This window comes from Loxodonta africana, chromosome 9, assembly GCF_030014295.1.
Source record: "Loxodonta africana isolate mLoxAfr1 chromosome 9, mLoxAfr1.hap2, whole genome shotgun sequence".
NCBI lineage: Eukaryota > Metazoa > Chordata > Mammalia > Proboscidea > Elephantidae > Loxodonta > Loxodonta africana.
The window spans coordinates 95,221,755-95,235,177 of NC_087350.1; the positions used below are offsets into that span (position 1 = coordinate 95,221,755).

General features: G+C 39.9%; 1 protein-coding gene across 1 annotated transcript; it reads right to left on the minus strand.

The window, feature by feature from the left end:
- On the minus strand, nt 1-1,151 carry LOC100659984 (interferon alpha-5-like). The gene has a single exon (XM_003407651.3). It carries the CDS (start codon nt 875-877, stop codon nt 287-289), a length of 591 nt encoding a protein of 196 aa, XP_003407699.1. The 5' UTR covers nt 878-1,151; the 3' UTR covers nt 1-286.
- Nucleotides 1,152-13,423: the final 12,272 nt, after the last annotated feature.

Consider the following 13,423-nt stretch of genomic DNA (forward strand, 5'->3'; position numbering starts at 1 on the left):
AGGTATACATGATATGATGTGAACAATAAATAAGTTAAATGTATAAATAGCTAAATAAATAAATAAGTATTTAAATAGATAGATAAATCAATACATCAGCATGGTCACTTGTAAGGAACTAGTGCCCATGTAGTGGAACACAACGTTGCTTAATACTCCTGAAAACACATTTGACAAGTTTGACTCAATTCCTGTCCTGATTATAGCAGAAATGAAAGTTTGAAATGGCTGAACTTGTGAAAGTAGGATACAGTGTATTAGTTGATGACAACCTTTTTTATTTTTTTTATAGGATGTGGTCACCTTCCTTACTTCTTAGCCTTTCTTGCCAGTTTGTTGATACAGAGAAGGAGCTCATGATTTCTGCTCTGACAATCTCCCAGGCACAAGGGCTGTATTTCTTCTCTGTCAGATAGACAGTGATTCTTTGGAAGTACTTCCTCACAGCCAGCATGGAGTCCTCGTTTATCAGGAGGAGGGCAGTTTCTTCTATCCCCATCTCCTTCATCAAACAGACTTCCAGGTCATTCAGCTGCTGATAGAGTCCAGTGTACAATTTGTCCAGGAGGGTCTTATCCCAGGCAGCAGATGAGGCCTGTAGGCTGAAGAGGTTGAAGAGCTGTTGGATTATTTCATGGTGGACAGAGATGGCTTGAGTCTTCTGGAACTTGTTGCCATCAAGCTCCTCCTGGGGAAACCCAAAGTCATTTCTGTCCTTCAGGCAGGAGAAAGGGGAGATTCTCCTCATTTGTCCCAGAAGTATCATGGTTCTCCTGTTAGCCAGGCTATGGCTCTGAGGCAGGTCACAGCCCAGAGAGCAGGTGGAGTTGCAGCTGAGCACCACCAGGGCGATCAGCAAAAGGAAAGAGAAGGCCATTGGGGATCTTGTAGATGCTGCTGTCTTGGTTGATGCTGGTAGGTCTGTGAGCCTGGGTCTCCAGGTTCTCTGAAGACCCTGCTCTGGGCATGGGTTTTAAATAGGGAACACACTACTTTCCATTTTCTTTGTGACATCCCCTCTCTTACTTTCTACTTCTGTTTTTGCTTTCCTGTATGCACTCTGTACATGGAATTTTAGTGCAGTGTTTCTCAACCTTTTTTTCTCATTATTGAGACCCCCAGCAATCTGTTGAGATTTTTTTTTTCCCTAACGGAACCACCCCCCCTTGACATTTTAGTACCACAAGTATACTGTATTTTCGTTTTTGTATCTATATATATCTGTGTTTTATGCACAGAATGAGAAAGTGTAAACTTTACCCTTTTTGTTGAATTCATGGTTAATAATGGAAGAGAGATACATATACAGAGAAGAAATGTGTGTGTACACACATTCATATGCACATATATGTTTCCTCATACCTTGTATTGACAGAATGCACTGGGGTGCTAACAGAAAGGCTGGTGGTTCGAACCCACCCAGTGGCTCTGCAGGAGAAAGACCTGGAGGTCTGTTCCTGTTAAGATTACAGCCTAGAAAACGCTATGGGGCAGTTCTGCTCTGTCATATGGGTTAATATGAGTCAAAAATCAATGCAACAGCACCCAACGACAACACAACAGAAAACAATAGACAAATAGCAATGACCACAATTTGTTGTTATCTTAGTTTCAAATATACCTTCATTTCTTGGTTTCAAAAATCTAACACAGGCAAACATCTTTCTGGTATTCTCTGCTTTCAGCCAGGATCTGTCTGACATCAGCAGGATATCTCTCATTTCATGTCCTTTTCTGAATTTGGCTTGAATTTCTGGCAGTTCCCTGTCAATGTACTGCTACAGCCACTTTTGAATGATCTTCAGCAAATTTTTTCTCTGTATGATATTAATGATATTGTTCAATATTTTCCCCATTCTGTTGGATCACCTTTCTTTGGAATAGGCATAAATATGGATCTCTTGCAGTCAGTTGGCCAGGTAGCTGTCTCCCAAATTTCTTGTCATAGACAAGTGAGCACTTCCAGCGCTGCATCAATTTGTTGAAACATCTCAGCTGGTACACCATCAATTCCTGGAGCCTTGTTTTTTATGAATGCCTTCAGCGCAGCTTCCACTTCTTCCTTCAGTACCATCAGTTCCTGATTATATGTTACCTCCTCCTGAAATGGTTGAACATTGACCGGTTCTTTATGATGTAGTGACTCTGTGTATTCTTTCCATCATCTTTGATGCTTCCTGTGTATTTTAATATTTTCCCTGTAGAATCCTTTAATATTGCAACTCCAGGCTTGCATTTTTTTTCTTCAGTTCTTTCAGCTTGAGAAACACCGACTGTGTTCTTCCCTTTTGGTTTCCTAACTGTAGGTCTTTGCACATGTCATTATAATACTTTGTCTCCTCAAGCTGCCGTTTGAAATCTCCTGCTCAGCTCTTCATTATTTATTCCATTTGCTTTAGCTATTCAAAGTTCAAGAGCAACTTTCAGAGTCTTTTCTGACATCCATTTTGGTCTTTTCTTTCTTTCCTGTCTTTTAAATGACCTCTTGCTTTATGATGTTCCTGATGCCATTCCACAACTCATCTAGTCTTTGGTCATTAGGGTTTAACATGTCAAATCTATTCTTGAGACGGTCTCTAAATTAAGGTTGGAAGTACTCAAGGTTATACTTTGGCTTTTGTGGATTTGTCCTTATTTTCTTCAGTTTGAACTTTAACTTGCATATGAGCAATAGATGGTCTGTTCCACAGTTGCCCCTGGCCTGGTTCTGAATGATGATATTGAGCTTTTCCATCATCTCTTTACACAGATGTAGTCGATTTGATTCCTATGTATTCCATCTGGCGAGGTCCAAATGTATAAAAAATTATAGGCACCATTTATTTTGGTGAAAAAAGGTATTTCCAATGAAGAAGTCATTGGTCTTGCAAACTTCTATCATGCAATCTCTGGCATCGTTTCTATCACTAAGGTCGTAATTTCCAACTACCATTCCTTCTTCTGGAAACCCTGGTGGTGTAGCGGTACAGCTGCTAGCCAAAACGTCAGCAGTTCAGATCCACCAAGTGCTCCTTGGAAATCCTTTAGGGCAGTTCTACTCTGTCCTATAGGGTTTCTATGAATTGGAATCAACTTGACGGCAGTGGGCTGGGTTTTTTGTTTTTATTCCTTCTTCTTTGTTTCCAACTTTCACATTCCAATCACTGGTAATTATTAATGCATCCTGATTGCATGTTTGATCAATTTCAGACTACAGATATTGGTAAAAATCTTCAATTTCATCATCTTTGGCTAGTGGTCTGTCCATAAATTTGAATAATAATCGTATTAACTAACTGGTTTTCTTTGTAGGCATATGGATATTATCCTATCACTGACAGCATTGAACTTCAGGATAGATCTTAAAATGTTCCTTTTAGTGATGAATGCAACACCATTCCTCTTCAAGTTGTCATTCCTGGCATGGTAGACCATATGGTTATCTGATTCAAAATGGCCAGTATAAGTCCGTTTCAGCTCACTAATGCCTATGATATCAATGTTTATGCTTTCCATTGCATTTTTAATGATTTCCAATTTTCCTAGATTCATACTTTGTACATTCCATGTTCCAATTATTGACGGAAGTTTGAAGTTGTTTCTTCTCATTTTGAGTCATGCCACATCAGAAATGAAGGTCCCAAAAGCTTGACTTCATCCACATCATTAAGGTCAACTCTCCTTTGAGAAGGCAGCTCTTCCCCAGTCGTCTTTTGAGTGCCTTTGAACCTGCAGGGCTCGTCTTCTGGCACTAAATGAGACAGTGTTCCACTGCTATTCATAAGATTTTCACTGGCTAATTCTTTTCAGAAGTAGACTGTCAGGTCCTTCTTCCTAGTATATCTTTGTCTGGATGTTCAGCTGAAACCTGTCCACCATGGGTGACCCTGCTGGTATTTGAATACCGGTGGCATAGCTTCCAGCATCACAGCAACACTCATGCCCCCACGATACGACAAACTGACAGACTTGTGTTTTACTGACTACACAAATAAATTCTACTTGTGGGTCATAACAAATTATGGATAACATTGGATAGAATGGGAGTTCCAGAATAAATAATTGTGCTTGTGAAGAACCTGTACATAAACCAAGAGGCAGTCATTGGAACAGAACAAGGGGATACTGCGTAGTTTAAAATCAGGAAAAAGGTGCATCAGGGTTGTATCCTTTCACCTTACTTATTCAACCTGTATGCTGAGCAAATAATAGAGAAGCTGGAGTATATGAAGAACAGGGCATCAGGATTGGAGGAAGACTCATTAACAATCTTTGTTATGCAGATGAAACAACCTTGATTGCTGAAAGTGAAGAGGACTTGAAGCTCTTATTGATGAAGATCAAAGACCACAGCCTTCAGTATGGATTGCACCTGAACATAAAGAAAACAAAAATCCTCACAACTAGACCAACAAGCAACATCATGATAAACAGAGGAAAGATTGAAGTTGTCGAGGATATCATTTTACTTGTATCCACAATCAACACCCATGGAAGCAGCAGTCAAGAAATCAAATGGAGCTTTCCACTGGGCAAATCTGTTGCAAAGATGTTGTTAAAAAGCAAAGGTGTCACCTTGAAGTCTAAGGTGCACCTGACCCAAGCCATGGTGTTTTCAATCGCCTTATATGCATGGGAATGCTGGACAATGAATAAGGAAGATCAAAGAAGAATTGATGCCTTTGAATTATGATGTTAGTGAAGAATGGACTGCCAAAAGAACAAACAAATCTGTCTTGGATGAAGTACAGCCAGAATGCTCCTTAAAAGCAAGGATGTTGTGACTACGTCTCACATACTTTGGAGAATTATCAGGAATTATCAGTCCCTGGAGAAAGGTATCATGCTTGGTAAAGAGTCAGTGAAAAAGAGCAAGATGCTCAACGAAGTGAGTTGACACAGTGGCTACAACAATGGGCTCAAGAATAAAAATCATTGTGAGGATGGCACAGGACTGGGCAGTGTTTCATTCTGTTGTACATAGGGTCACTGTGAGTCGGAACTGCCAAAAATACCTGACAAAAACAATGAGAACATCTCCACCAAGAGGAACTGTTTCTCCATTAAGAAATTAGTGATTATAGGACTGTGCTAGGAAATGTACAAGATGAGTGCTCAAAAGTTATGATGAAAATGTTGTGTCCTAGGGATGCTGGAACCTTTTTAAAGGAGCTTCTACTGGACAAATTTGAACATGAAAATAATAATGATAATAACAGATTCATTATTCATTAAATAAAATAGCAATTTAAGAGTAACACTCATATATACATATACATGCGTGTGTAGAATAGAAAGCTCTTTCTTACGATGCAGTTGTAATGAATGAATATAGAAGGAACAATAAAAAAAAGAGCAGTGTGATAGTAACTAGTAATAACTTAATCAGTCATGCGACACTAATGTATGCTAAACTCAGTGGGTAAAAATGGAATAAAGATTGACGTTGTTGTGGCTTGTATTGTGTCCCCCAAAAATATATGTTGAAGTCCTAACCCCTATACCTATCAAGGTGATCCTGTTTGGAAATAGGAACACTAAGGTTTGCCAGCAGCCACTAGAAGCTGAAAGAAACAAAGTAGGACCTTCCCGTAGAACCAACAATCTGAATATGGACTTCAGGTCTTCTGAACTGTGAGAAAATAAATTTCTGTTCTTTAAAGTCACTCATTTGTCGTACTTTTTGTTACAACAGCACAGGTAACTAAGATATATTCACATATTCTCAAATGTCTCTGCTTGAAAGACTTATTAATTACAAAGGCTATATATGAAGTAATCTTACAGTGGATAAATCTGGCAGACGCCATCTTTAGTCAAGTGATCAAAGTCAATCCCGTCTATAAAAATAGTATGGCAGTAGCATCAGACCTCCTTGTCCTGGCTTCACAGGCGGGGGTGGGAGGTAGTGGGAATCATCATCAGCATCTACAGCCCAGGGCTGATTCCTATGAGATGGAAGTCAGACATACCTCTTCTCTCCAAACTTTTTACCAGTTCTGATACCAACTGTCCCTCCCATGAGACTCTCTACTTCTCTGCTGAGTTTGATGATTCATTGCAATAGCCACACAGAACTCTCAGACCATATTTACAGTTATGGTGTTTATTAGAGAAATAACAGGTTACAATTCAGGTTCAGGAACACTGAGGATACAGTTCTTTGATCAAGACAGCCTCTTTTCAGCCATGATCCCAGGTAGAACTCGCTCAGGCCCTTGGCACCTTGGTCTCTTGGGCTGGCCTAGCCTCTGCCCTGCTCAGGCAAGTGTTACAAAAAGCTTTTAGCTCTGCTGATAAGTGCCCGGAAGCACCTCACTCTGCCAGTAAGTTTCAGCCCAAAGTCGCTCAGCTCTATAGCTCTGTAGGTTGGCACACCCACTGTAATCACCTTTTTCCATGGGCCAGGAAGCCCACCAAGCCATCTGCTGCCACTTTCCTGCTTCTGCTGCTGCTTCTGCCTGCATTTCTATGCTGCTGCTTCTCCTCATCTCTCACCATCTCCAGTGTTACTGTTCTCTCTCTTTGTCTCCTGTGTTAGGAGATTCTCAGTGCAGGGATCCTGGGTCCAAAGGATGTGCTCCACTCAGCTCTTCTTCATGGTGGTAGTCAGGTCTCCACTGTCTGCCTCTGGGATGGCTGATTTTAAGCCTATTGGGTTGGCAAAACTGGCCAATTCCCTTGTTAGGGTTCCCTGCAGCTTAGTTGCATGGTCCCACCCCCTCAAGGGTGCCATGCACCTTGTTTGCATTAGTAGCAAACTATCCAGTTCCCTTGGTGGGCCACAAACACCTCATTTGCATAGTTCCACCAAGTCATTTGATGGGTAGTTACAAGACCATGGCTAGAAAGGCCATATAAAATGATTCAAATTAACATTATTTGCAATTAGTAGATATCCTTGCCAAAATTGCATAAGTGTAGACTGTTGTTGTTAGGTGCTGTCGAGTTAGCTCCAACCCATAGCAACAGAATGAAACACTGCCAGGTCACATGCCATCCTCACAATTGTTGTTATGCTTGAGCTCATCATAGTAGACACTGTGTCAATCCATCCCATTGAGGGTCTTCATCTATTCCACCGACCCTCTGCTTTACCCAGCATGATGTCCTTCTCCCAGGACTGGCCCCTCCTGATAGCATATTCAAAGTACATGAGACCAAGTCTTGCCATCCTCACTTCTAAGGAGCATTCTTGTTGTACAGCCTCCAAGATAGATTTGTTCATTCTTCTGGCAATACATGGTATATTTGATACTCTTCACCAACACCACAATTCAAAGGCATCAAGTCTTCATTGATCCCCCTTATTCATTGTTCAGCTTTTGCATGATATTTATGAGGCAACTGAAAATACCATGGCTTGGGTCAGGCATACTTTAGTCCTTAAATGACATCTTTGCTTCTTAACACTTTAAAGAGATCTTTTGCAGCAGATTTTCCCAATGCAATACATTGTTTGATTTCTTGACTGCTGCTTTCATGGCTGATTATTGTGGATCCAAGTAAAATGAAATCCTTGACAACTTCAATATTATCTCTGTTTATCATGATGTTGCTTTTTGGTCTAGTTGTGAGGATTTTTGTTTCCTTTATGTTGAGGTGCAATCCATACTGAAGGCTGTGGTCTTTGATCTTCATCAGTAAGAGCTTCAAGTCCTCTTCACTTTCAGCAGTTAAGGTCGTGTCATCTGCATAACGCAGGTTATTGATGAGTCTTCCTTCAATCCTGATGCCCGTTGTTCTTCATATAGTCCAGCTTCTCAGATTATTTGTTCAGCATACAGATTGAATAAGTATGGTGAAAGGATACAACCCTGACCACACCATTCTTGATTTAAAACCACACAGTATCCCCTTGTTCTCTTTCAACAACTACCTCTCGATCTATGTACAGGTTCCTTATGAATGGGGCTAATTATGAAGAATTGTTGCTATAATCCAAATTGAGGAACATTCTACAAAATGACTGCCCTATTCCTCCAAAATGGTTAAGACCATGAAAGTTAAGGAAAGTCTGAGGAACTCTTCAGTTGAAGAAAATAGAAAGACATGCCAAGGTACACTATGTGTTCATGGATTCAATCCTTTTAAAATCAAGAACATTGCTGAGGCAGTTGGCACATGGGGGGCACTGAGTGATGGATAAATTGTTTGGGTTGGATACAGACAGTCTGGTATTCCAATCTTGAATTTGTCTTTTATTGGCTGTGTGTTTTTGGAAAGGTTGTTGTTGTTAGTTGCCATTGAGTCAATTCTGACTCATAACAACCCCTTGTGTGCTTCATAGAGTTTTTGAGGCTGGTAACTTTCTGAAACAGATCACCAGGCCTGTCTTTCCAGTCACTTATGGGTAGGTTTGAATCACCAACCTAGTAGTCAAGCACTTAACCATTTGTGCCAATTGTTTGTGGGCAAAACGAAAACAAATATTAAGTCTGAATGTCATGAAAGTGAAAAAAGGGAAGTGACCTTTTAGCTGACAAAATGGCAAAGTGTGAGTTATCAAAATTCATTATTGCAAAATTGGGGACTAAGGGTTAGGGTAGATGGGAAGAATGAAGGCCAACACTGAAGTAAGAAAAGGCAACACAAAATGTCTGCTTCTGCCAGAGGCTTAAATGGGCCAATGGACAGGCTTCAGCTTTGTAAGACCAACTGCCTGGTTTATCTTTCATTTAACCCACATGTGATCATCTCTGGGGAGAGAAAGGAGGAGTCAGATAATAATATCTGAGTGCCCTTGCCTGAGCATTCTACCTAGTTAATAAATTCACTCAGGCAATGAGTAGATTGGTTTGAGAAACATAGAAATAAAAGAAAGGAAGTTGGGTGATCCCAACAGATTCTGTTCTTATTCAGAATATTAATAAAAATTGTACTGAAAAAATGATAACACCAAAATTTTATTGCATGCTAAGTATGGACCAGCCTTTGTTCTAAGATATTTACAAATATTAACAGAACCATCTCAACAACTGTATGTGGATTACACTCATTAAAATGTTTGGAGAGAAATTAATAGGAAGAAATGAACTAGTCAGAATGTAACAAAGTTCTAATATCAAAACTGTAGGGAGAGTTGAACTAATGACTTGTCTGGAAGGGCCCATTACAGTAAGTGAAGGATAAAAGTAGATGTGGAATTTATGAACGAAAGAGAGACCAGTAGCACAGGCATGGTGAGATGATGAAGAATTCTAAATTCCAACACAAATGCCAAAGGCTTGCTGTCTCTTATTTTATTTTATAAAGGACAGGAGGTATGGTGTAAATGGATTAAATTATGCAGATTCCTGTAAATCTATTTACTTTTAACTCAATCAGCTTTTTAATAAGCAAAATAAGAATAAACAAAAAGCACATAACAATTTTCACTTTGAAGATTGTCCTGGCATATGGTCTCTGACTTTTCTCCTTCAGAGTCTCCCTAATTCCACAGGTGACCCTTTTCAAGGCCAATCTGTTCTCATTACCAAGTGTAACAACTCTTTGTCTCACCTTGTGTCCAAACTGGACTTCTTGTTGCCTACTGACTGATAGAGGTTCTTTACTTGCTTTTGGGCCCTAATTCTCAGGAAATGTTCCAAACACTAACCTTAAATGTGCCCGCTTAATGCAGTATGCACCTAATGGAAAGAAAAGAAAGAAAACTGATCCACCAATATCCACTTTTCAGTTAATTTAATTAAATAAATGAATTTTCGCAATAGTCTTTACTGCCATTAGAAATTGTGATCTTCCAGTATGTGCATTACTAATATCTGTCCTGTTGAGAAGACTCTGCCCCACTTGTTGCTAAGTGTACTTAACTACCATCCTGTGACCCTTTTGTTCAAGTGTTGTTTCCTTCTGTTTTGTTTTTAAAAGGAGGCTGCAATATGACCTGAATTTAAAGCTGTGTTGAATTGCATTGGCTCCATGAATCATTTTCCCTGGGCTGTGACGACTTGCTGGATTCTAGGAAGGAAAGTAAAGTTTGCTGCTGGCACTGGAGTAACTCTCATCCCTTCCCATACTCTATGTGCTGCTGTGTTATTGGCGGCAAGAGTGCTGGGGGCACTGATGATGTCCATGTCTCCATGTGAAAACTCTGTGGTCTCATCTTTCTCCTCCTCTGAGTCCTTGATCTGCAAATACAGTTGACTCCCTACTGTTCATTCTACTGTTTCACCTCTTGAGGAACTGCCATGTTCCAGTCAATGCTTTGAACATCTCAGTTGTTCTTCCAAGTTCTCAAACTGCTACTGACTCAACCTGCTTCAAGTTATATGATATGTACTTTGGCTATTGAGCAAATGAGAGCCCTGTCCCTGCTGCATCTCCTGCTTGTGGAATTGGAATGTGGGAGCACCTAGGTGAGGCACAGGTGAGGTCCTCGTTTCTTCACCAGCTCATTGGATGTAGATATGTGGGCAGCGTTGGTGATACAGCTTCCTGTAGTTACTGTGTTTCTGTGCCCAGCTGGTCATCCATGGGGTCTTGTCTTCTTCAGTGCAGGGCTTGTCAGGTAGGGAAGTTCAAGGTGAGGCCTTCTTCACACTTATGTTCTCTGTGTCCCCCAATTCAGCTGCCTCCAGCTGGCACTGCACTGTGACCCTCCAAAACCATTCTAAGGGAACTGCAGCAGAGACAATGGACTTCTTGCACCCCCTTCTCTAATTGAACAGCTTGGTAGCTAACATTAAGCACCGCCAAAGGACCCAGAATGGCACAGGACCAGGCAGTGTTTCGTTCTGTGGTACACAGGCTCCCCATGAGCCGGAACCTACTCGACGGGACCTAACAACAACAAAAACAAGGGACCTGTGTAAGGCCGGTGTGTGGTGAGTGCCTCGCTGCTGACAGCATTCCCACCCTCCACTTATTCTCCAATACTTTCAAATATATTACAAATTCATAACTTATGGATGTGACCAGAATATGGTTATTGAGATTTGTAGGACATGGTGACAGTATAGCATGAAACCATACAACTTTTGCTCCCCAAACATAAAATAAAAAGTAACAATGAAAAAGTAAAATTACTTAAAGAAAACAAACAAACAACAAGGAAGCAGCACCCAACTAATAGAAAGGTCATAATATCTGAAATGTATTAAGTAGTCACAGAGAGAAAGAGCCAGGGGAATCCAAAACTGTTCATGTCTTTGCCCTACTCCTACACTGCTTCCCCCCACAGCAGTGGAGGAGGAAAGAAAGGCAAGGGGAAAACATAGCTTAAAACATAACTTTGAATCTTCCAACCACCACCACCACCATTATGGACAGAAGCAAGCTAAAGGTTGAGTAACCTGAGGTAAAGTGTTGAGAGATCCCTTCGATACCCCCTAAATTGAAGGCCCTCCCTGCTGCCTGAGCAATTCACATACATACACACACACACACACACTTCCTGATTAAATTCTTCAGTTATCATATTGCTTAGATTATCGTAATACCTCCCAAATTCTGCCCACATAGATACCCCTACATGCTGTCAGTTGGCAATCAGTGTTCTCTGAAATCCCTTTACCCGTGCCTGAGCTCTGTCTTATGTACTGAGTCAACGTGCAAAAGATGCAAGGTCATTATTCAAACTGACAGCGAGAATTTCTCTTGATTATAAAGTTAAACCATATAATCTCGTAGCAGAAATAAATTTGTAAAACTGGCAACTTAAGAAAAAGTTAATGTGTCATCAAACGGGAGACATTTCCTCTGATTTACCCTGAAGTTCCACACCCAACCCAAATTGGCTAGTGTTAAATAGTGTGTAATTAATCAGAAAGCTGGTCAGCAGAGAGGGTTGGAAGTAAGGAACAGATTTTAACCTTTTCACTCTTCACATAGCTACCATTACCCAAAGAAGAGATGCCATGCCTGAAGCTGAGAATATTTTCCTTCTCTAAGATGCAAAAAAAAAAAACTAAAGAAATTAGTTTATTCCTGCATTGGGGTCAGTTCTTTCCACAAAGGGCCTCTTTTAGCTCTGGAAAAAAATCTCCTGGTAGGGGACAGAATTCTGCCTACACTTGCACCCCACAAATTTGGCCACTGTCTTAGCCCTTCTTGTCTAGTAACTGGCTCTCTTTCTCTATAAATGTTTTAAAAGTCTGCAGGATAAAACTGAATACAGGTAGTCCCCAACTTACAATGGGGTTCTCTTCTGATTTAAGTCGGATAACTGTTTTGTTTGTTTGTTTGTTTTTAGCTTTCATTATTTTTGCTTTTTAATATCAGTATCTTTATAAATCCAATCTTCGTTGGTTGGAAATATTACATATAAACTTACAGATATATTTTAATACATATATACATTAAAAAATCACAAATCATAAATATTTACTCTGACAAGGAGCATTGAAGAATGTTGACATTTTGTCATTTGAGGTAATAACTCCATATGGAATGTTCTGTATCATCTGGATTATTCCTGGGAATGGGGATAGTATTTCTACTTAAAAAAATTGGTGAGAGTTGTCTGTAGATTTCTTTTATTTTTCCTTCGTATATTTCCCAGTAACATCTCACTGCTTCCCAAATCTGCCTATCGACCTTAGCAAAGCAATCAGCATTTAGTTCTGCATTTTCGAGCAACTGAACCCCCTGATTCAGTTTAGAAAAAACTCCATGTATTCATTTCACTGTAAAATTTTTTGACAACTTCTCTCCTTCCTTTTCTTCATTACTTTCTTCAGCATTTCTTTCCTCTTCAAAATCCACCAAGTCCTGATCTGTCAATATATGCAGTGTTTTGACAGTAAATCATAACATTGAACACCTGCAAGTGAACATCTGAGAATAACATCAGCAAATTACCAGCTGCAACATTGTATGTAGTACGTATTACTAAAAGATGTACAAAAAAATAAAAAGGTCATAACTGCAGATCTTCATAACTCTAACACATCATAAGTCAAAGGCTACCTGTTCTACTTTCTACTTCCTTTTAAAACTACTGTTACGTCAAGGAAAGAAGCCATATTGGCTCAGTGGTTGAGAGCTAAGCTACTAACCCACAAGTCGGTGGTTTGACTCCACCAGCCCCTCCGCAGAAGAGAGATACAAGTTCAAGCTGAAGCTGAAGAAAATTGGAATAAATCCATGAAAGCCAAAGTATAATCTTGAGTATATCTCACCCATTTCAAGAATATATTTGACATATTGAACACTAATGACTGAAGACCAGAAGAGTTGTGGAAAGACAACAAGGACATCATACATGAAAAAAAAACAAGAGGTCATTAAAAAGACAGGAAAGATTGTAGCACTGTTTACAATAGCAAAAAGATGGACGCAACCAAGGTGCCCATCAACAGATGAATGGATAAATAAATTATGGTATATTCACACAATGGAATACTACGCATCAATAAAGAACAGTGAGGAATCTGTGAAACATTTCATAACATGGAGGAACCTGGAAGGCATTATGCTGAGTGAAATTAGTCAATTGCAAAAG